We start from the raw sequence: 22,126 nt of genomic DNA on the forward strand, positions 1-22,126 counted from the left end.
CGTTTTTATGAAAAAAATATTTTCTCTTCACAAGGATGATGATTGTATTGAAAGAGGACAGTTATCTACAATCCCGATATATATACATACACACACATATATATATATATATATATATATATATATATATATATATATATATATATATATATATATATATATATATATATTTCAGCAACAATGTTATTTAATATCGCATTTTACCTTTGGCAATGTATATACAATGGAAATTCATGCATAATAGATACTTCTGGCTGGGCAAGGATTCGAACCTATTCTTCGGTAGAGACTTGTTATTATAAATATTACTTGCTAAGCTACAACCCTAGCTGAAAAAGCAGGCTCCTAAAAGCCCAAAGCTTAAAACAAGGAAAATAGCCCAGCGAGGAAAGGAAACAAGGAAAAATTAAATATTTTAAGAACAACAACACCAAAATAAATATTTCCTATATAAAGTAAAAAAATAAAAAATAAAAAAACAAGAGGAAGAGAAATAAGATAGAATAGTGTGCCCGAGTGTACCCTCAAGCAAGAGCACTCTAACCCAAGACAGGGGAAGACCATGAGAACAATGGTTAGATGTGGAGTGTCTTTTCCCTAGAAGAGCTGCTTACCATAGCTAAAGAGTTTCTTCTACTCTAACCAAGACGAAAGTATCCACTGAACAAATACAGTGCAGTAGTTAGCTCCTTGGGTGAAGAAGAATTGTTTGGTAATCTAAGTGTTGTCAGGTATATGAGGACAGAGGAGCATATGTAAAAAAATAGGCCAGACTATTCAGTGTATGCGTAGGCAAGGGGAAAATGAACCGTAACTAGAGAAAAGGATCCAATGAAGTACTGTCTGGCCAATCAAAGGACCTCATACCTCTCTATCGGTAGTATCCCAACGCGTGGCTGGTGCCCAGGCCAACCTACTACCACTATAATCAACCCATCTCCACCATAATAGATGATTGGTGAATTTGCAACATGCGTGTTAGTAATAGATATTCATCACGAATAACCACGTGGTGCAAACTTAAATCATATATCATGGTGGAGATGGGTTGATTTCAAGTCTAAGAAGAGGTTCCTGAATTCGACAGGAATAGATACAGTGAATTTGTAATTAACTTATATCTCTCTTGATAGCATGGTTTGTAAGTCCCTGCTAGCACTGTTTCGACCCAGAGGCATAGGTTCGAATCCTTGCCCAGCCAGAAGCATTTATCATGAATCAATTTTCGGTGGATATACATTCCCAAAGGTTAAAATCACTAGTGTTAGTGAATATATATATATATATATATATATATATATATATATATATATATATATATATATATATATATATATAGTATATATGTATACATGCATACATACATACATATGTATGTAAATATGAACAAACAAAATTACAGAAAACGTTTCTCACTGTAAACATCATTATTCTAAAAAGATAAATTGTTTTATCACTAAATAAAATGGATACTAGACAGTCATGTCAGTAAAATGAGTTTATTGCTTATGGCAATTCATTAAAACTATCATGGTAATTAAACCTATATCCCTTTGAATACAAGTTAATTAGCTCATTCGAAATGAAGTTCATGATTTCTATATTTTATTCTTAGAAGTAAAATACAAAAATAAATAAATAACGTGACTGTAAAATGAGAAATGTATAACGTTAATACTGTTTTAAATAAAATGAGTGAAAGTTAATAAAGACAGAAAGCTGAAATATTAAAACGGAGAGAAGATTCTCGACCGGAGGGGTTATGTTAGCACCGTCCCAAGTGAAGCCAAGGCCGGACATGATTAAGGGTCGCGGATGAAAAATATTTTGGACCACAAACTCACTTAGGTAAGTTGACAGAATGGCTTGGGAGGGAGCCTAATTCTCCTAAGGCTGGTCACGGTCGCCCATCTCTCTCTTGGGTGACTTTTGTTTGAAAGTCGTCACTGTTGGAAGTTTTCATTTTTCTTGTTAATTCTTACAACTGAATTGTGGTAACATGTAGATGAATTCTATTCAGGGTGTTTAGATGCTTCTTTTGCATTCTCTTGAAAAGAAACTTTGTCACTTTCATTACTACTACATTAATACTTCTTTTCATAATAAAAAGTATGATAAAAATTATGATGATGATGATGATGAAGAGGGAGAGTCTGAGCAGCTAATTTGCCTATCTAAAAAGACCTCATTAAACTAAAAATTAATGTATTCTAAGGAAACGTATACTAATGGAAATATAATGAAGAACTTACCTTGTGTTGGGAAAATCATACGGATATTCATTAAGTATATAGACACACGTCACATAGACATATGCAGGAGTACATAGAACAATTCTCATAAACAAACTCTACCTTTATGCTCAATGGTAAATAAAAGTTCACCAACGGGAGAGGAACAGATACGTTTAATTTAATTATCAGTAAAATAAGAATACTGACTTTAATTGGAATTTTGGTAACCAAAGTCAGTTTCAAATAAGGGCTTTCTTGCCATAGTACTGTATGACTAGTAGTCAAAATAATACTATGATGCAGTTCGAAAAGTCAATAAACTTACAGAATCATTAAATATTGTTCTTCATAGATATAAATGTCCTTTCTTTCTTACATTTCTTGTATTGCAACTAACCTGAATTTTATCAGTTACTTTCTTCTCCTTCCTCACAACCTTTCCATCACTCTACTAAGTCTCCATTCTCTCAGCTTTACCAAGCCATCTTAAAACACTTTAATTTATTTCTTCTATTGTGCTGAAACTTTTATCCGTCTATAATATCCATACCATATCAACCATGAAACGGCTTTTATTGACATTTCGGTCTTTTAATACTGTCCCTCAGTGGTTTCCATAATTTACCAGCCATACACATTCAATATCACCATTTAACTTCCTAAAGGACAGTTGTGTTCAAAATCCCTTCCTATATTCAATTTTTATCATTCTTTCCTAGATTCAATTTTTTTTATGCAAATTGTTTTTTAACTTTATTATCTCATATTTTGCTGACTCGCCTGTCCCGTAATTATACCATCGTCCGTTACATTTACTCTCATGCACATAAACGAATCAGACACTTCTTTCTTACACTATCCTTACACTCATGGCATCATTATAATCCTATCTCCATCTTAACCCCTCCCCCCGGATCTTGTTTTTGCTAAACAGGCTTCAACTTCATTGATATAAAACACTTTTATACTCACCTGTAGCTAATACATCTATTCATAATTACTAATCTATAAAATTTAACTACTACGTTCTTCCTCTTTAAAAAAAATCTATTGTTCCGTGACTTTTTAATTACTTATTTGTTCTTCAACATCTCTCACCACGTTATCCATTAAATAACATAGCCATGGAAATAGGAAATAATTAAAACAGGTCAATCTCACAGCTGAGTGTCTTACCATGGTTTACTGCCATAACAGAGCTTGATACCAATAACGCTATAAATATTTGACATTTTCCATATTACATCTCTTTTACTTCTGTTTCAAGATTCTGCAGACAAAGTGATATCACATGCAGCATTTCCCCCCGATTTTTTTTTATCTCAGACAAGTAATTGATCCACTGGCCTGGTTCTTATCACCAGTATGTCACAGCATCTCACTCATTTTATGAATTCCGGATGCTTTTCACTTTTTTTCTAATTACACTGTCCTAATGTCTTCTGTATTGACACAAGTATTCCCAAATTCACTTGAGCACTTCTACTCTTCATCTTTCGGTTCCGCAAGTTGCTTCTATTCAACGTTCAAGAACTTTTCAACATACTCACTGCAGTAAAAGAGGTCAACATCCGCTCAGAGAGCTTCTCTCTCAGTGACTTGTATTCTAAGAATGATTTTTCATTGGGTCTAACTTCCATTAAATAACGAATAATTTTCTACCTTCCCCCAAAAAATCCTTTCCTGTATTTTGTATTATTTCTTACTTGTATGTCATATTCTTTACTATTATCTTGTTCATTCTCTTTCAGACAGCTGCCTGTCTGCAATTAAACTACAAAGACTACTGTTTCTTTGGTTAAATCCCACTTCAAACATGTTCTTTAACACTTCTGTATTCCTATATTCGCAAACACTTCCTACTTTTTCTTAACCCCTTCCGCAAAATTTGCATACCTCAAAACGCTAGTAATATTTTAACTAACGGCCTTATAGGAGATACTTTGATCACCAGATCAAACTCACTTGTCTCAATTATATTTTTAGTAACATTCTAAACCTTTCCTCTTATTCTATATGGTTATAATATGTACGGACAATTTTTAATCATTTCCCTTAAAGAGGTCCATCAAAATCAATTTACTAACTACCCATGAGGAAATATTCAAATGACGGTATTATCTTTTTTAGAATCCAATTTCGAGTAGATGAACACGGAATGTATGGCAAGTGATGGTTAAATTTAATTTATACACATCAAATCAGATGGGAGGAGGTTGATGAAAGATGTAATATTGATTTTAATTTTCATATTCGGAAAATATGATTTCTTAACAAACAACAGATAGTATTTCATGTACTGAATTTTGACATAGTGATATATTCCTCAAATGATGAGCAGTAAATGGTACAGTGTGAAATTCATGTACATTCTTATTCCTGATCCAAATAATATATCAATGTTGAATATAAAAGTTTGGAAGAAGCATGGTCAAATATTAACAATTTACCAAGTATTAAATAAACCATTCCTATCTCTCGCTTTCACTCATTTCTGTTGACAACATTATCCAATTTGAGTGAAAATATTTTCTTCCCATTAGTTCAATGTTAAAGGCCTCATCGTGGACGAACTTTGATTTATTCACTTTTGGGTGTATAATCCTCGAAAAAAATACATTATATTCAAATTTAAATATTCACAACACAGAACCAGAATGAGTGTGTCAGAAAAATATATATTCATTTTTTTTTAAAACCTTACGAAGGTTCATGTTATACAGATTCATGACTTCTTGTTTTATAATTTGAAATTTCGAAGACATGCAAAGATTGTGTACATCTAATAATTATGCTGATATATATATATATATATATATATATATATATATATATATATATATATATATATATATATATACTGTATATGAACACACGCATACAAGGCATATGCACATGAAGTCCAAACTTGGCATTTCTATACATTTTATAATTCGTGTATTAAATATTGGTAGTGAAGTCGTTATCTTTATGAATTCATGGGTAGATAGACAGAAAGATAAATAGACAGAGAAGCAAGAAATTTTGGTTATAATTGTTATGGGCGATATGCTTATTGTATTCTAGGAAGAATAACAAAAAATTGATATTTTTGGTTAAAATTTATTTCAGATTTGGCTCAAGATGACCTCACCACAACCCTCTCCCGGCAGACTCACCAAATACACGAACATGGGTCAACGTAAGTCCACAGAAATTGGGGAAAATGCTAAATATACGCCCCAGGAAATCTCTTGAACACCCTCTGGGATAACCCAGTTTCTTTGTGCAAATCCGCTGTTCTATGTCTTTCGCATTGCACTCTTTCAGTGTTGGCTTCAGGTTAAAAAGAATTAACAATAAATTTCCATCGCATTCACTATTACAATATTATCTACCATTATTCCTTGTTATCTTCCATTACTTATGTATTATTGTTCCACATTTTGCTAAATATTATTCATTGCATCAGCACTGAATGCTTTGCAATAACAAAAAATATAACAGAAAAATAAATAGAAATAGGTTTCAATTCATAAAGTAATTGAGTTACAGAGGTATATATAACTAACGTTTGTTACACGCAACAGAGATACATTTTAAAAAGTACAAAAACACTATATTAGTTTAGCCAATTTTAAAGAGAAACATAGTCGAATTCGTAGAAATATAAAAACCTTATAGTCATTCGTTATAATTTCATAGGTACAATTAAAGACTATATCTTCAAAATTCACACCTTCGTTCCCCCATATGAATTTTATTTCGATCGCTAGCATTGACATTTTTGTTACTTCCATCTTAACCTGAGGTCTAAAATAAAACAAAAGATTTCCAAATTAAATTGGATACCTGATAAAGGACTAGAAAATATTTTGCACTGACTATCACGATTCAATTCTCAGCACGAAACTCAAACACAGCTGTTAATTTTGCATGTACATTCTACTGTTGCATAAAAAATGTCATCCTGCTTTCGGTTTGAAAGAGTAAAATGAAAAGGATTAATGGTAAAACCAGTGAGTTACATTAAAAATCAAGAAATACCTGCATATCGGATTCCATTTTTCTTTCTTTTCATTTCCGTTAAAGAAGAAATGGTTAAATCAATAATAGTTTTAGTTCTTTCTAGAATATATAACTAAAAATATTATGAATATATATTTAGAAATTTAAACAGATATCATCAACAACAAATCAAAACCTAAAAATGAATATCAAGAAAATTTACCATTTTCTGTGGCATCTCCGAGCACACGAAAAAGAATTTATATTTCAAAAGTAGAAAAATATATATATGAAAATAAAGATGACAGACAAATACACAAATGTTTGAATTACACCAACAAAAAATAGTCCTATCCGTTATCCAAAAAATTAAATTCCTGATCACCCCAATAAGGTACGTAGATTCCTGGCTAAATCCCGCTTTCGTAGTTGCATTTAAAAAAAAAAAAGTTCAGTGTATTTTGAGGAGTCTGCAGCTATTCCTAGTGTTGACACACCTATTGTATGCTTTGCTTTACCAACGAACCTTTTTTTCCTTTTGTATGAAAGAATTTTGATGTAAGTTTTTCATGCCCTTCAAATTTTCAGAGCTAACTAGATAAAAAAAAAAATATGTTCCCTGTAATTGCTAACGTATTTTCCTATCCTGAAAAGTGCTTTCAAAACATGCCACTGGTTATATACACCGGTGCTGTGAAATGCAGGGAGCAAGCACTAACTGTAAGCACTTGTATCTCCCTTTGCTATTGCCCAAGGGCTCCAACAAGGATACATAACCCAGTGAGGAAAGGAAATAAACTACATGAGAAGTAATGAATAATATAGAAATAATTTAAGATCAGCAACAACGTTAAAATAAAACTGTCATAAACTATAAAGAGACCTATGTCAGCCTGTTCAACATAAAAACATTCGTTGCAAATTTGAACTTATTAATTTCTAATGATTTAACTACCCGATTAGAATAATCATTCCACAATCTGGTAATTGTTGGAATAAAACTTCTGTAATATTGTATAGTATTGAGTATGAGCAAAGGTCTGGCAGTAATTAGTCTTCTGAAAGCGTATTAAACGTAAGAGCAGCTGTCTGAACAAATATCTGGCATCAATTTTAGTCTTCTGAGGGCGTTTTAAACGTTATAGATGCATTCTGAGTATAGATCTGGCAGTAATTTTATAATGGAGAAGGTATGAGTCCTATAATTAACTCCTTACCTAGTGTTACGTGCAGGATGGTACTGTCTTGGAAGATCTGAATGCAAAGGATGATCAGAATTAGGAAAAATCTTATACATCAAGCATAAAGAACAAACTGAAAGATGGTACCAGATATTAATATCTACAGTATATCTGGAATAAGAAATTTAATGGACCGCAAGTTCTTGTCCAATAAATCAAGATGGTATTCAGCAGCTGAACACCTTTCTTACAGGAACACTTCGTCAGTTCCTGAAAGCTCTCTACAATAGAGGGTATTGTTTTCCAAGATACCTGTCATATCCTCCGTTCTGTATCTAACCCCATTCAAGCAAGACTGCTAGTGTCTGGATTGGAGATAGGTTGCCTGGATCCAGCTGATCCCAGCCTGATAGGCCACACCTTTGTGTGTTCTCTGAGGGCTGCCTATGTTATTATTATCATTACTAGCTAAGCTACAACCCTAGTTGGAAAAGCAGGTATAAGCCCAGAGGCTCCAATAGGGAAAATAGCTCAGTGAGGAAAGGAAAAAAGGAAAATAAAATATTTTAAGAGTGGTAACAACATCAAAATAAATACCTCTTATATAAACTATAGAAAACTTTAACAAAACAAGAGGAAGAGATATAAGATAGAATAGTGTGCTCGAGTGTACCCTCAAGCAAGAGAACTCTAACCCAAGACAGTGGAAGACCATGGTACAGAGGCTATGGCCCTACCTAAGACTAGAGAACAATGGTTTGATTTTGGAGTGTCCTTCTCCTAGAAGAGCTGCTTACCATAGCTAAAGAGTCTCTTCTACCCTTACCAAGAGGAAAGTGGCCACTGAACAACTAATGCAGTAACCCCTTGAGTGAAGAAGAATTGTTTGGAAATCTGTGTTGTCAGGTGTATGAGGACAGAGGAGAATATGTAAAGAATAGGCAAGACTATTCAGTGAGGATGTGTATAGGCAAAGGGAAAATGAACCGTAACCATAACTCTCTAGCGGTAATATCTCAACGGGTGGCTGGTGTAGTGAAATTGAATTATATGGCCCCTGTATTTAGTTTTTCTTCATCCACACTAGCAGCTGCTCTTGATCTGTCATAAATGAAGACAAAGAATCTCGCCAACCTCTGCAGGTCAAGATCACGAATTAATGTTGGATTGGACGAGATTGGTGAATATTTCAGAAACATCATCAAATACGTTCCAAGTCTGCCATGCAGATTTCTTCCCTCTCCCACAGAAGGCAGACACAACGTCACATCCAGTAAACGCAAGAAAGTATAGGACCTCTCTAGCTTTCTCAAGCCCTATTAGCATAGTTATAAAATGTCTTTTAAGTATGCGGAGGTAAGGCATTGCAAACCCAACTATAGATGATATGGTAGCTATACATCACCAGTGAGACAAATAGAAGTTCAAATCATTCATCAAAGAGCTAGATGAAGAAGGTGACAATCATTTCTATCATCAAATTAAGAAAACCCCCTTTTCTTTCTTAACAAAAAAAAAAAAAAAAAAAAAAAAAAAAAAAAAAAAAAAAAAAAAAAAAAAAAACGGAATGAAATAATTTCTAGATAGAATGTCCTTAAAGACGTCTGTCCGTTATTTCCACAACTTGCAAGAATTATTCAAGCACGTGAATCGGTCACACACTACATCTCTTGGTGACTATGGCAAGCTTCCTTCGTGTCATAAATCATAGCTGGGTGAAATTCTTGAGGCGCAAGTGATCATCCTAGATAGAGAACCGAAGGGAGAAGCAATCATCATTGATTGAATCAGCATTTACCAATGCCTTACCTCCAAGTATTTTAAAGGCATTTTATGATTATGCTAAAAGAGAAATACAGTGGAATATTATGGCACCAGTTACGAATCAGAATAAGTAGTCTTTGATGTATCCAGGAAGTCAAGTTTAAAATTCAAGACGAGATCGAAAAGGATCCAAGGAACCAGGAGAGGGACATGAGCAAGTAAGACACCAGGCAATTGGCCAATCTTCCATCATGTTCCAATCAACAGGACTGAGCCGTTTCCTTTCTTTTCAGCAAAAACGACAAGCACTGTTATCGTCACAAAAGAAGATTCCACATTAGAAACACAATGAAGTCTCTGGATGCAGTGTTGCCAGAGGAAGTTGACATTCGAATATTTTTGCACAGTAGGGAAGCAATGACTGATGGGATAGTCTATTATCATTAAGCTGATGACACGGACGTTCTAGTCATAGCAATAAGTCTTGAGAAAATTTGGATTACCTCTGGCCAAGCAGCTAAGATTCGATGGATTCCAGTCCATGTTGTAGTTTCTGTAATAGGGCTTGAAAAGCTAGAGGAATCCCATACTTCCCCGCGTTCATTGAATATGACGTCTTTTCTGTCTTTCTTGGGAAAGGGAAGAAATCTACATAGATGAACTGAAATTTATTGGATGATGTTTCTGAAACATTCACTAATGTAGGCCAGCATCCAACATTGATTCGTGATCTTGACCTGCAGAGGCTGGAGAGATTCATTGTCCTTATGTATGACAGATCAAGCGCAGCCTCTAGTGTGGATGAAGAAAGACTAGATCTCTTTGCCTGCAAGCAAAAGTCATACAAATCAATTTTGCCAACACAGGAAGCCCTAAGAGGACACCCAAACTATGCGGCCTATCAGGCTGGGATCAATCTGGGGACAGGCAACCATCTATAATTTAGACACGAACAGTCCTGCTGAATGGGGGTGAATGCAGAAAGGAGAGATATGATAAATATCTTGGATAACAGTAATCTCCAATTACAACGGCCTGTCAGGAACTGACAATGCGTTCCCCTACCAAGCAAGAAACAAATGCCTACAGTCAGTACTCCCTTACACATTATTCTACAGATGCATATGTCAGTAGTAGCAGATGGAAGATCAGTGGCATGGTTGGAACATTGTTGTGTAAAGCTTATATAATGAAAATCGGGCAATCTGGTTGCAATCTTAAATAAATCGTAAAGTCTTGAAAATATACAGTATATGTTAATTTACTTTAAATACAATAAAATCTTGAAAAACATGTGTCATTTTGCTTTATAAATATTAAAATCTACTTCGCTAGACGTGAAAACGTAGGAATCCATTTTATATCATGCAAATCGGACAATTACAAGTACTTCTAAGCAAAACATCAGCTTTGGGAACCTAATTTGGCGGCCATCTTGAAAAATGGCCGCCAATTGGAATTTTCAACTGGTATTTGATTAGCATCACTTGGAGACCACGATTCTTCTAAAAATAATTGCTGCTACCAGCTCGATTATTAGTAATGAGGCCCAATTTCGACTGGGGAAGAATTACATAGTTTCAGAAAAAGAAAAGAAAAGTATGAATCAGGTATTCGTTGTGAAAAAGTAATTTGAGAAGTTGCTATGAGTATACCAATACTTGTCATATATCAAAACGATAAAGAAAATATGAAAGGTGCTGGGAATGATTGGTATAAGGGATCAATTGTTAAAAGTGATTAAATCTTTCCCTGATGAAAGATAGTTTTCTATAATCCCATATCAAGAGAAAATTAAAGTGCTGTAGCTCCAAGACTATCCATAATAATGAAGCGATGTGAAAAGTAAGTAAACCTAAAGATGTCGTAAATGTAAAATTATATGATAAGAAAATTAGTTTTGAATGCGAGTAGAGCAATTGATATTTACAGATAATACAATACAGACTGATGTTAGCAAAGTAGGAATTTGAAAATATTTGCAACTGCAACTCAATAATGAAGGTAGAATTCTTGAAGCCGTTATGTGGGAGTAATTATAACAGGATAATAAAATGATGAGAGTGGTGAGTCATAGAATAAGATGTAAAGTAGTAAGGGGAGTGCTTAAAATTGGGAAGAAAAAATTTTTTTAAGAAATCCAATACAGGAATGTAAGAAATAATTTGTGAAGTCTTTTGCTTAGTAGATGAAATACGAAAAGTTTCAAGCTGTTGAGATGAAGCTTCTGCTTAATATATGAAGTAAAAAAAAAGATGATGTGATAAGTTTAAATATGTAAAGTTTATTCTGTATACAAGTTTAGTGTAGGCAAAAGGATGATTCAGTAAGAAATGTATTGGCTTAGGCTTGTGAAAAGAATGGGAAAATTGTTGATGAGTCTCATTCAGAAGTGTTTGGAGGAAGGAGAATAAGTAGCCCTTAACATAGTTTAGATTGAAATGAAAAATATATCTTATAAAAGCCACAAACTACAAACATTTGAAATTAGTCTCCCATGACAAAAGACGCGTTATACTGAAATAATGGAAACCTCTTTTGAAAATATCATATAAGAATGCTGGCCAAATTTAAATATTTTTAAAGGACGTTGTAATGATGCACATTAACATCTTCGCAAAATAAGAGATTTAAAAAGATGTGTCTTATCTTAGATTAAATGACCATATATGAGAGGACTTCGCCAAAGTGTCAGTCATGGGGTCCTGGTCTTGCTCAACCACCTCCTTAAAACGTAAGTTGATATAAATAAATTTACACAAACAAGCAATGTTCATGTTATTGTAGATGCACTGTTAAAATTCAACAGAAAAACGTGGCTCAGGAATATCAAAAATCAATAATTTTTTTTTCTCATAAAGTTTCAAATACTGAGTTGTGATTATATTGATATGTATAGCATATATAGCACTGAATACAACTAACAGCTTAGTAGTTTGTACCCAGAGCTCCGAAAGCACGAGCAGCAATAATAACAAGGTGCAGAATAAAGATTTTCCAATGCTCATACACTCAACACTACAGTATTGCTGACAATGAATGTGTTCATAACTATGCCAAAAATGTTGCTATGTTCAGAAAAAAAAAAAAACTATTTGCAAGCTGTAGTAACCGAAACAAGTAACTTTGTAGTATGATGATCACACTGAAAGAACAATAAAATAAACAAAATATAACTTATATCGTTATATAGTTGCAGATACTATTCCTATGCACTACCTCTAAAACGTTTTCAATGTTTCCATAAGGATCAAATCACTGGCAGTATTTTCCTATGACAGCCAATGCAATGTTTATAATGCTTCCAGAAGGCTAAAATCACTGGCTACACCACCACTTGCACTATGAGTTTCATACAGATATCATGTCAGTTCTAATTTTGAGATGTGTGCTAATATGTAGTGTTTATTAACATATGTGATTATCTTTATTCGGATTTATAGCAGAAAACCATCTTCATTGAGCCCATCAGAAAACTATAATTTGGAATTAAAAGAAAGTATACACGAGTTTTCTTTAAACGCAACTATCATATCTAGTGAAACGTATTATAACAAAATAACTATCATAATTTATCAAAAGATCATAGTTAATATTATCTAGTGCCCAACAATAGGTCACGTCAAAGCTTTCAAAAAATAATACAAGGTTGTCACTTTAATACTCTTTATCTTATCAAATAGGATATTGTATATTTTCTAATCACTGTAAATAATGAGCTAATAACCACTAATGCTTATGTGGCAAGCAACGTCTACGATAACAATGATGACATTTCAAAACAAGCATTGCTATAAAATTATTTCGGTTTGAATTGATATTGATCTGTAAGTGTATATATGTAGGCTGTATATCACATACACTATATACACAATATATATATATATATATATATATATATATATATATATATATATATATATATATACATATATATATAATATATATATACATATATATATATATATATATATATATATATATATATATATATATATATATATATATATATATATATATATATATATATATATATATATATATATATATATATATATATATATATATATATATATATATATATATATATATATATATATATATATATATATATATATATATATATATATATATATATATATATATATAAGTCTGTTCATGAGCATAGCAAGTGCAAAGTTAATGTTAATGGAGTCTTATCAAATGAATTTCCAGTGAACAGCGGAGTACTCCAAGGAATGTGTTATCACCTATGTTGTTTATCCTTCTCATGGATTTTGTAATGCGTAGAACAGTCAGAGATGGTGGAGAACGATTGGACTGGATTGGTGGTAAGCATTTAGCAAACCTAGAGTATGCTGATGATGCTGTCCTTGTTAGCAGATCACCACAGGATCTGCAATGCTTGCTTACCAGAATGTATGAAATATCACATGAGGTTGGGCTGAAGATAAATAGAAGAAAGACAGAGATGATGAGAATGGAGTATGCAATGGAAGACGAAATATATTGGAAGGAGAAAGGATTAATGACGTAGAGTCATTCAAGTATTTAGGAACTATGATCGCCAATACAGGGTCTTTAGAATTACAGTTTAGTGAAAGATTGAAAAAGGCAAATCAGACATTGGCTAGGTTAAGCAGAATTTGGAAATTAAAGCGCCTGAAATTACATATAAAAATCAGACAATATATCAGTTTGGTGAGATCGGTGTTACTCTATGGACATGAGTCATGGTATGACAATCAAACAATCTCCAATAGATTTAATAGATTTGAAAAACAGCCCTCAGAAGGATATTGGGAGTTGAATGGCAGGACAGGATTAGAATTGAAACTATGAGAGCTTACTAGAGTGCCATATGTAAATGAGATCATGATGAGGGGTAGATAGAGATGGTTTGGGCATGCTCTTCACATTCGCCAAGAGAGATTAGTTCACTAAACGTTCAGCTGGGCTCCACAAGGCACTAGAAGAGTTGGGAGACCCAAGCCTACATGGCTGAGTACTATAAAGCGCGAAGTAAGAGATGATGAATAGAGAAGTAATCAATTAAAACCTCAAGATAGGGACGACTAGCGAAATCTAACCGATGCCCTTTTGCATCAATAGGCGTAGGAGGAGATGATGATGATGACCAGCTAAGCTAGACTAGTAAGGGTCCCCCATACTAAGTTGGTTTGCTGTGACCAATCAAACCAAAATTTCCCACCATCACCAATCCGCAGTGGCTAACGTGGTGATGAAAACTGGCCAAACCCAGACATGAATAAGACAACATTGTCTCAGCCCCCAATTCCAAAGGCAGTGGAACAATTGCTCAAGGTGTCGGGTAGTTACATGCCACTGCACGGGTTGCTAAAAATCTCTGCTAGACCAGGCCCCCTTTGGAAAATGAACCTTGCAACATACAATGTCCGGATCCTGTCTAGTGAAGATCTTGCTGTGTTACAAGAAAAGGTGAAATGAATATATTGGGATGTAATAGGAATGAGTGAAATTAGAGCTGGGGAATCTTTTGTAGAGGACATGAAAGGAACAAAGAAAATGGAGTTGGTTTTCTTATCAATTAAAAGTCTTGCAGGTAACAGAAGAATTTTATAGTAATGTATCAGTAATAGAATTGTAGGTTTAATTATCAAACTAAATAAGAATTATAAACTGAAGATCATTCAAACATATGCGCCAACATCACCCCATACAGAGGAAGAAATAGAAACTTTTTATGAAGATCTGAAGATATCTATGAATAAACATAAGACTATTTATATTTGGTTTGGGTGATTTCTAGGCTAAAGTTAGTGAAAAAAAAGAGGATCAGCAGTAGGTAAATTTGGAGCAGGCACAAGGAATGAGGAGACAAACATGTAGAATTTGCAGAAGGAAACAATATTAAAATCATGAACATCCTTTTTAATACAATATTAAAAAATCATGAACATCCTTTTTAATAAAAAGCATCATGGAAGATAGACATGGAGACCCCAAATGGCAAAACGAAATAGATATTATTCTCAGTAAAAAAGTTAATTTAGTTAAAAGATGTAAAAGTGTTGAACCAGTTGACGTCAAGTGACCATACAATGGTGAGAAGCAAAATTTGTTTAGATCTAAAGAAAGAAACACTAATTTCAAGAAAGAAAATAAACACTAAAATAACAGAAGATTAGGATGAGTTTAGTCTAGCAATATGAAATAGGCACTCACACCTACATGAGTAAAAAATGTTTACTTTAAAGGATGAAAATGGAGATATTATCAACAACAGAGATGGAGTGATAAAAATGGCAGAGGATTTCTATACAATGCTAAATAATAGTGATATAAGAAATAATTTTGCCAATAGAAAAAATGAACCACCTAAGCCGGTACCAAACGTAACAATAGTAGAAGTAAAGAAAACATTAAAAGACATGAAAAGAGGAAAGCAGCAGGAGAAGATGGCTTAACAATTGATATAATAATAGATGGAGAAGATTCCATACTAGTAAAACTCACTGAACTTCACACAAAATGTCAACAAGCATGTTCTATACCTACAGCTCAGAAAAAACTTTATCATTATACTATTTCACAAAAAAGGAGAGACAACGTAAAATATATATAGTCATTGACCTGAAAGAAAGTTTTCAAGTAGGAATTGAAAAAGGTAATTGGTGTTCTCATATCTCTACAAAGTCACTTGACCATTCCTCCGGCTCAGTTAGCTGTGACCATATAAGTTTTCACATTTTGTCGTCAATCTCTCTCTCTCTCTCTCTCTCTCTCTCTCTCTCTCTCTCTCTCTCTCTCTCTCTCTCTCTCTCTCTCTCTCTCTCTCTCTCTCTCTCTATATATATATATATATATATATATATATATATATATATATATATATATATATATATATACACACATATATATATATACATGTATATATTTATTCACACACACATATAGATATATATATACATTATATATATACATATTCATATATATATACATTTATACATAATTTATATATACATATATACATATAGAGAGAGAGAGAGAGAGAGAGAGAGAGATAGAGAGAGAGAGAGAGATATATAGAGAGATAGATAGATTCATATATATATATATATATATTTATACATAATTTATATATACATATATACATATATACATAGAGAGAGAGAGAGAGAGAGAGAGAGAGAGAGAGAGAGAGAGAGAGAGAGAGAGAGAGAGAGAGAGAGAGAGAATCATTAATCATACACGATGAGGGAGAATGGCTGGATGTCAAACAAAGAAAAGAATAAAGAAAACTAATGATGTATTCTACACTTCATGATATGGCCTTATTAAAAGCGTTATAAAAAGCGTTAGAGTGGAAGTTTAGGCTTTATGTATTTATGAGAAGGATTGATATCAGCCCTTTTATGAAGAATAAGTAAGCAGTTGGTAAAGCCAGTATAAAAAAAATCAGTTCTTAAAATCGTCCGTTATATGAGAGAAGGAACTAGACGCATAATATTCAAACACACATGGAACATACTAGATGTACTAGATAAGTAAAAAATATATATATATAAAAGGCCACCCTGGATTACATTGGATTTAAGAGATATGGACTAAATAGGGGCCTGTATGTCTATTCAGCGTCAAGTACAGCAGGGGGAAAACCCCTGCAAATTCACTAAAAAGTAGTTAAAAAACGTTTGGACTGCAAATAGTAGAAGAGAAATCTGAGGTAAAGTAGGAAAGAAAAGGCAGTTTTATTGTAAAACATAGGAATAAGAACAAATTCAGATCTTAATTCAATAGGAAAGGCTTTCTATAGGAAATTATAGTTTCGCTACAAATGAATATCATATACTCTCGCATAACCGTAGAAAGAGGCCCTTATCATCTAAGAAAGGAAACGACTTATAAGGCGTTCAAGTATACGATCTTCATTAATAGATGTCTAGAAGGTAGAGCGATAGAAATTTACTTCAAAGAAAATTTTAGTCAATGATCACCTTATCTTTAAAGGCATTAAAAAATATTCTAAAATGCTGGCCTTAATGCAAAATGTGTACTATAAAGGAACTCTCCTTTCGTTTCCAGTGGACGTTGAACACATACTTTATAAATCAGTACAATACGACAAGAAAGTAAAGGAATGGATGTCCTATCATCCTAGTTGGTGGAGTCTGTGGCTGGCCACCACAGGCTGTAAGATTTCACCCAATTTTTTTTTTACTTTGTCAGCATTCCAGTTATTGAACGAGATGGCCAAGATCAAGCCTTATCTTTATTATTAATGTTATAAGATAATGATAAAAACATCAACTTCATAATGAAGTGGTAGTAATTCTGATCATTAAACCACAAAAATTCAAAATATTGCAGTCACACTTATGGGGATTAAATTAGGAAGCTATATATTTTGCAGCCGAAAAAAAATATTTTTTTCATAGGAAACTATATACCTACAAAACAGGGACCGTTGGTTCTTCCCCTCAAAAATTAAAGACTGACAGTAGTGTAGAGGCTGTAATTTATGTTTAACCATCGTATGTCTAAATTTCCTCGACCGTATACAAAATATAGTTAAATTATGATATCGATATAGTTCTAAAATAACTGTATACAGGTATCAGGAATTGCTGACGCTATGGCTGCACCAATATAAACGGGTCCTCAAGAGATATTTAACTCTCCATAAATTCCGTGCCGTCAAATAATGTAAGTTCAAATTATATATTTTGTGTAATATTTTTGTTAACTATTAATAGTCTGGAGATATATTATTTGTCCGTGAAACTACTCTGTGAATCAATATCAATTAAAAATACTAAAATCTTTTGTAAGTTCCATTTATCCTGATATAAATGAACTAATGAATAGCTAACAAAATATCGATACTGCGCACATTTACTTATTGTCTGGTTAACTTTCTTTATCCTAAAAATGTCCAGAAAAGAAAGTTTAGCTACGAAGGAGACACAAATTTACAGTGACGTAGTCGCTTTACGAAATCGCATTTTTCCAGCTCGTCCGGATTATTCCCTGGCATCCGTCTTCTTTTTACAAAGCTGTATCACCATGCATTTCTTTATCTATCTATCAGAAATTGGCATAAAATGTTTCTTTCTGACACAGGCATAAAAATACAGAAAAGAAAACCTATATAATCAGGAAAGGTTTTCCTTTGGGTCCTAAAGAGAAATGATCAGCCCTGCTGTCTCGTGAATACAAAAATAGGATATTTTCCGATTTAGCGTAAATAGTTTCCGAATACTCGAATACTGATATTTAACATTTAAAATAGATAGACTTTATAGATCCTTCACCGATATAAGACAAGTTATATTATCTCTTGAATAACCAAATTGATTCACATATGTTTCACATGAAGGCGCTTTCAATTCAAATGATGAAATTTTCTTTTAGATATTCCAATTGGATAAATTTCCGTTATTAATTTTACTTTAGGATCAGTTAAATATTCTTAATACTGGTCTCCATCACAACTAAAACTGATAATAAGAGTGATGATGAATTGCTATAATGGGAACTTCTTAAAATATTAAATGAATGACTATAATGTAAAGGGAACTTCTGAACCATTAGATGAAAGACTATAAAAGGAACTTCTTCAACATTAGATGATGAAGTTGAAGTAGCCTTTTCCCCATCACCACTTATCTCACTTTGTATCGCAAAGCACTAGCAATTCGGGTTGAAGGGAAAGAGTAGATTAATTTCCGTAGGTTATCAAAAAATCAACCATGAACCATCGACTATAGTGTTGGATTCTACCACGAATTGAACATCCACCGGCTAAGCAGACAAAGACTACATCAGCATTTCTGGATTCATTGTCCAAAAAAAGATGTTCCTCCCTTTGTTAACACTAAAATTGATTCATTTCGATGCTTCAAGGGCATGGCATCATTGCTAAGCATATGATAACTGCCCAAACAATTCACAGATATAAAATGCAAGCAGAATATTTTGCATATGAAATGCTGCTTATGAAAAGTGATGCTAATTCTCTTGAAATGGATATTCTTGTTAATAGGGACCACAAAAACGACGACTGTTGTTTGTCTGATTTTCACTAGACTTAAATAACAAAGAATAACCTTGGAATCTGGTTGTGCATGTAAGATAATATATGTTTTTAAATCAGTCTTCAAATGGTAAGTAAATTTTAAGATCACAGTAGACTACCGATGGAGAGAGCAAAATAAAAATAAAAGTTAACAAATAATTGTAAACATTCACAACGTCAAGACATTATGAAATAGCGTAAGCTACTGTCCAAAAATTCCCAGATTGTTTTTCCCGGATGCCTTTCATCATTAGCATTGAAAGAAATTGACAATGGCACCTGCAAACTCAAAATGTTTGATACACTATTGCCAATTACTGAGAAATCATGATATGCAGAGCAGAAAAAAATTATTAATGGAGACAACTTTTAAACAAAATACTAGTGTGGAATTTAACTTTGTAGGGCTCAATTAATAATTTCTTAGATTGTTGTTAAAATTTCAAATATACAGACAGAAAGTAACAAAATATCCATCCTCTATATTTCATTACTTGGCATATATCGAAAGTTTGAGATTTTGTCGGCAATATCAAGAAATTGAATTTCGCAATAACGTAAAGGCGGTACCCAGTGCAATTCCCTTTATTAGCATTTTTATCCATGGTGTCATAAGAATTTGGCTTCACGAGCACATTCTGCTGCAAAGTTTTCTGGTGTGTCAAAACAAAGGAGGATATTAGATTTTTCATTTCTATAATTTGTAAAATTTCTGGTCCGAGACTTTTACCTTATTACAATACTTTGAATCATAATGATGATAATATGTTCACCTCATACCTTTAGCCAGATGAAATACTTTACTAATTTTATTTAAGCTTACGATATTATGTTAATTTTCTTGAAAGAAGAAATGGTAAATTAGATTTTAGAATAAGCAGACTGATGTAAATGTAACAATTTTCAAATCCTTCCAGAATATTACATAGTTATATTTTACCCATTCAATCAATTAAGCTCGAAACAATAGCATATAATTTTTAAGATTAGTGTAATAAATGACAACCATCTTCCTAACTGAAGTAACCTTTGCATAAAATATGAGTTTCGTCTACAATAATACTGTAATAAGTAAAACACATAAAGGAAACATCGAATTTAGAGTTGCTTGGTTCACTCACTTGCTTTTTTTTTTTTTTTATACCCCTGTCAATATATTTCAAATGAAATATAACTAAAATATAGGATGAGCGCCAAAGGATTCTTCAATAAAGTTTTCAAAGGAATATATATGAGATTTTTTTTTATATAAAATGTAGCCCTCAACACAGACATCAACGGATGGAAATCGCATTTCTGAACACGAAAATCGTATAAGAGCTAAGGGTTGTTCACGAAAAAAAAAGGGGAAAGAAAAAGTTGAACAAAACTTGACATCTTTAGTACTCAACGATGTATTTCATTCCTAAAATGTTTTAAAGCAGCGCCTAAAGTAACACCTTTAGTGAGAAAAAAAAACCTTTTCCGTAAGAGGAAAATATTCCCTCTGATAGGGTTAAATTTATTTTTTCATCATATGCAGCATAAGAACTAAGCCGCGAAAGCGCAGCATACCAGGTTAGAATATTTTTTGAAGAAAAAATGTGCTATGGAGAATACGCACTCATATATATATGTATATACAATATATACAAACACACACATATATATATATATATATATATATATATATATATATATATATATATATATATATATATATATATATATATATATATGCACACTTTTATTTTAGCACAATTTTTCTTATATTCGATTCTTTGTTACTTAGCTTTACATTTAAATCTCAAAGACGAATCACCCAGTCAGGCATACATTTAGTTTTATATAAAAATATTCACACATTAATCTCCATTTATGGATGCACAAACAAATATTATATATATATATATATATATATATATATATATATATATATATATATATATATATATATATATATATATATATGTATATATCCTAATATATATATATATATATATATATGAGAATGCTTTATTCATGAAAATCTGAATATATGTCTGACTGCGTGATAGTGCTAAGTTTTCTAAATATAAAGCGACAAAATAGAGATTAGAGAGGGTGCAAATGTCTTTGGAAAGTGGGTCGATTTGCGAAAATACATGGTTTTCAAAACGGTAATATGTTAATTGCAGAGGTAAGCAAAGACTAAGTTTATTTATGTTACGATGACGAGAGGAATGGCTTTAAGTTTATCTGGTCATTATTTAGTTAAAGCAAAAGCTAGTATGAATTTAACTTTCAATTGTACTAGCAGAGGCTCAAATGTAATTGTGAATACAATGAAAAGAAGAGTGGAAAAACTATATGATGAGAAAAAAAGATGAAATATGAGATAGATAGGTTAATTACTCATCTGAATGCCCTAACTTGGATATGAAAGGTGTCGACGATGAGGATTGGAAATATAACTGGGGCTGATTTGTGGGCATTCTCTGTTGTATGAAAGGTGCGTTGTTGGTATGATTGCAACTTAAATTGCTTTAATTCCCCAGTAATAGCATTGTAAAAGCGATCAATTGTATAGAGATTTCTTAAAAGGAAGCATAGTTAGTAATTCATCATATTGAAAAAGTCTTGAAGTATTTTGAATACTCTGTATTGTGCTAAATTTTTCACATCTACACTGGTAAAGAGAAGGGTAGGAGGTTGGATTAAACATATTTTGTAAGGTACATTATTGTGTTATATAGAGGGCAAGGAATGTTGCGGATATGAGAAGGTAGGAAGGAGAAATGAAATTAGTATGTGGGGATGGAGTAATAAAAATCTTTAGTACATGGTATAGATTTTTTAAGTATAATTGAATGACATACGAGAAGATTTTGTACAGGATGTAAAAAGAAGAAAGTGAGTCAAGAAGAAAGTGAGAGAAAAAA

General features: G+C 32.6%; 1 protein-coding gene across 7 annotated transcripts in view; it reads left to right on the forward strand.

Moving 5' to 3' along the window:
- Positions 1-22,126, forward strand: part of ChAT (Choline acetyltransferase) — a 210,215-nt gene that overhangs the window by 132,126 nt on the left and 55,963 nt on the right. For 5 of the 7 annotated variants that reach the window (XM_068366877.1, XM_068366880.1, XM_068366879.1 and 2 more), the window contains exon 3: positions 5,346-5,415. The exons of the other annotated variants lie outside the window; for them this stretch is intronic. In XM_068366877.1, coding sequence (XP_068222978.1) covers positions 5,358-5,415 — 58 coding nt within the window. In that variant the 5' untranslated portion in view covers positions 5,346-5,357. The remainder of the gene's footprint in view (positions 1-5,345; positions 5,416-22,126) is intronic. 7 annotated transcript variants of the gene reach the window in all.

This window comes from Palaemon carinicauda, chromosome 44 (assembly GCF_036898095.1).
Source record: "Palaemon carinicauda isolate YSFRI2023 chromosome 44, ASM3689809v2, whole genome shotgun sequence".
In the NCBI taxonomy this organism is placed as follows: domain Eukaryota; kingdom Metazoa; phylum Arthropoda; class Malacostraca; order Decapoda; family Palaemonidae; genus Palaemon; species Palaemon carinicauda.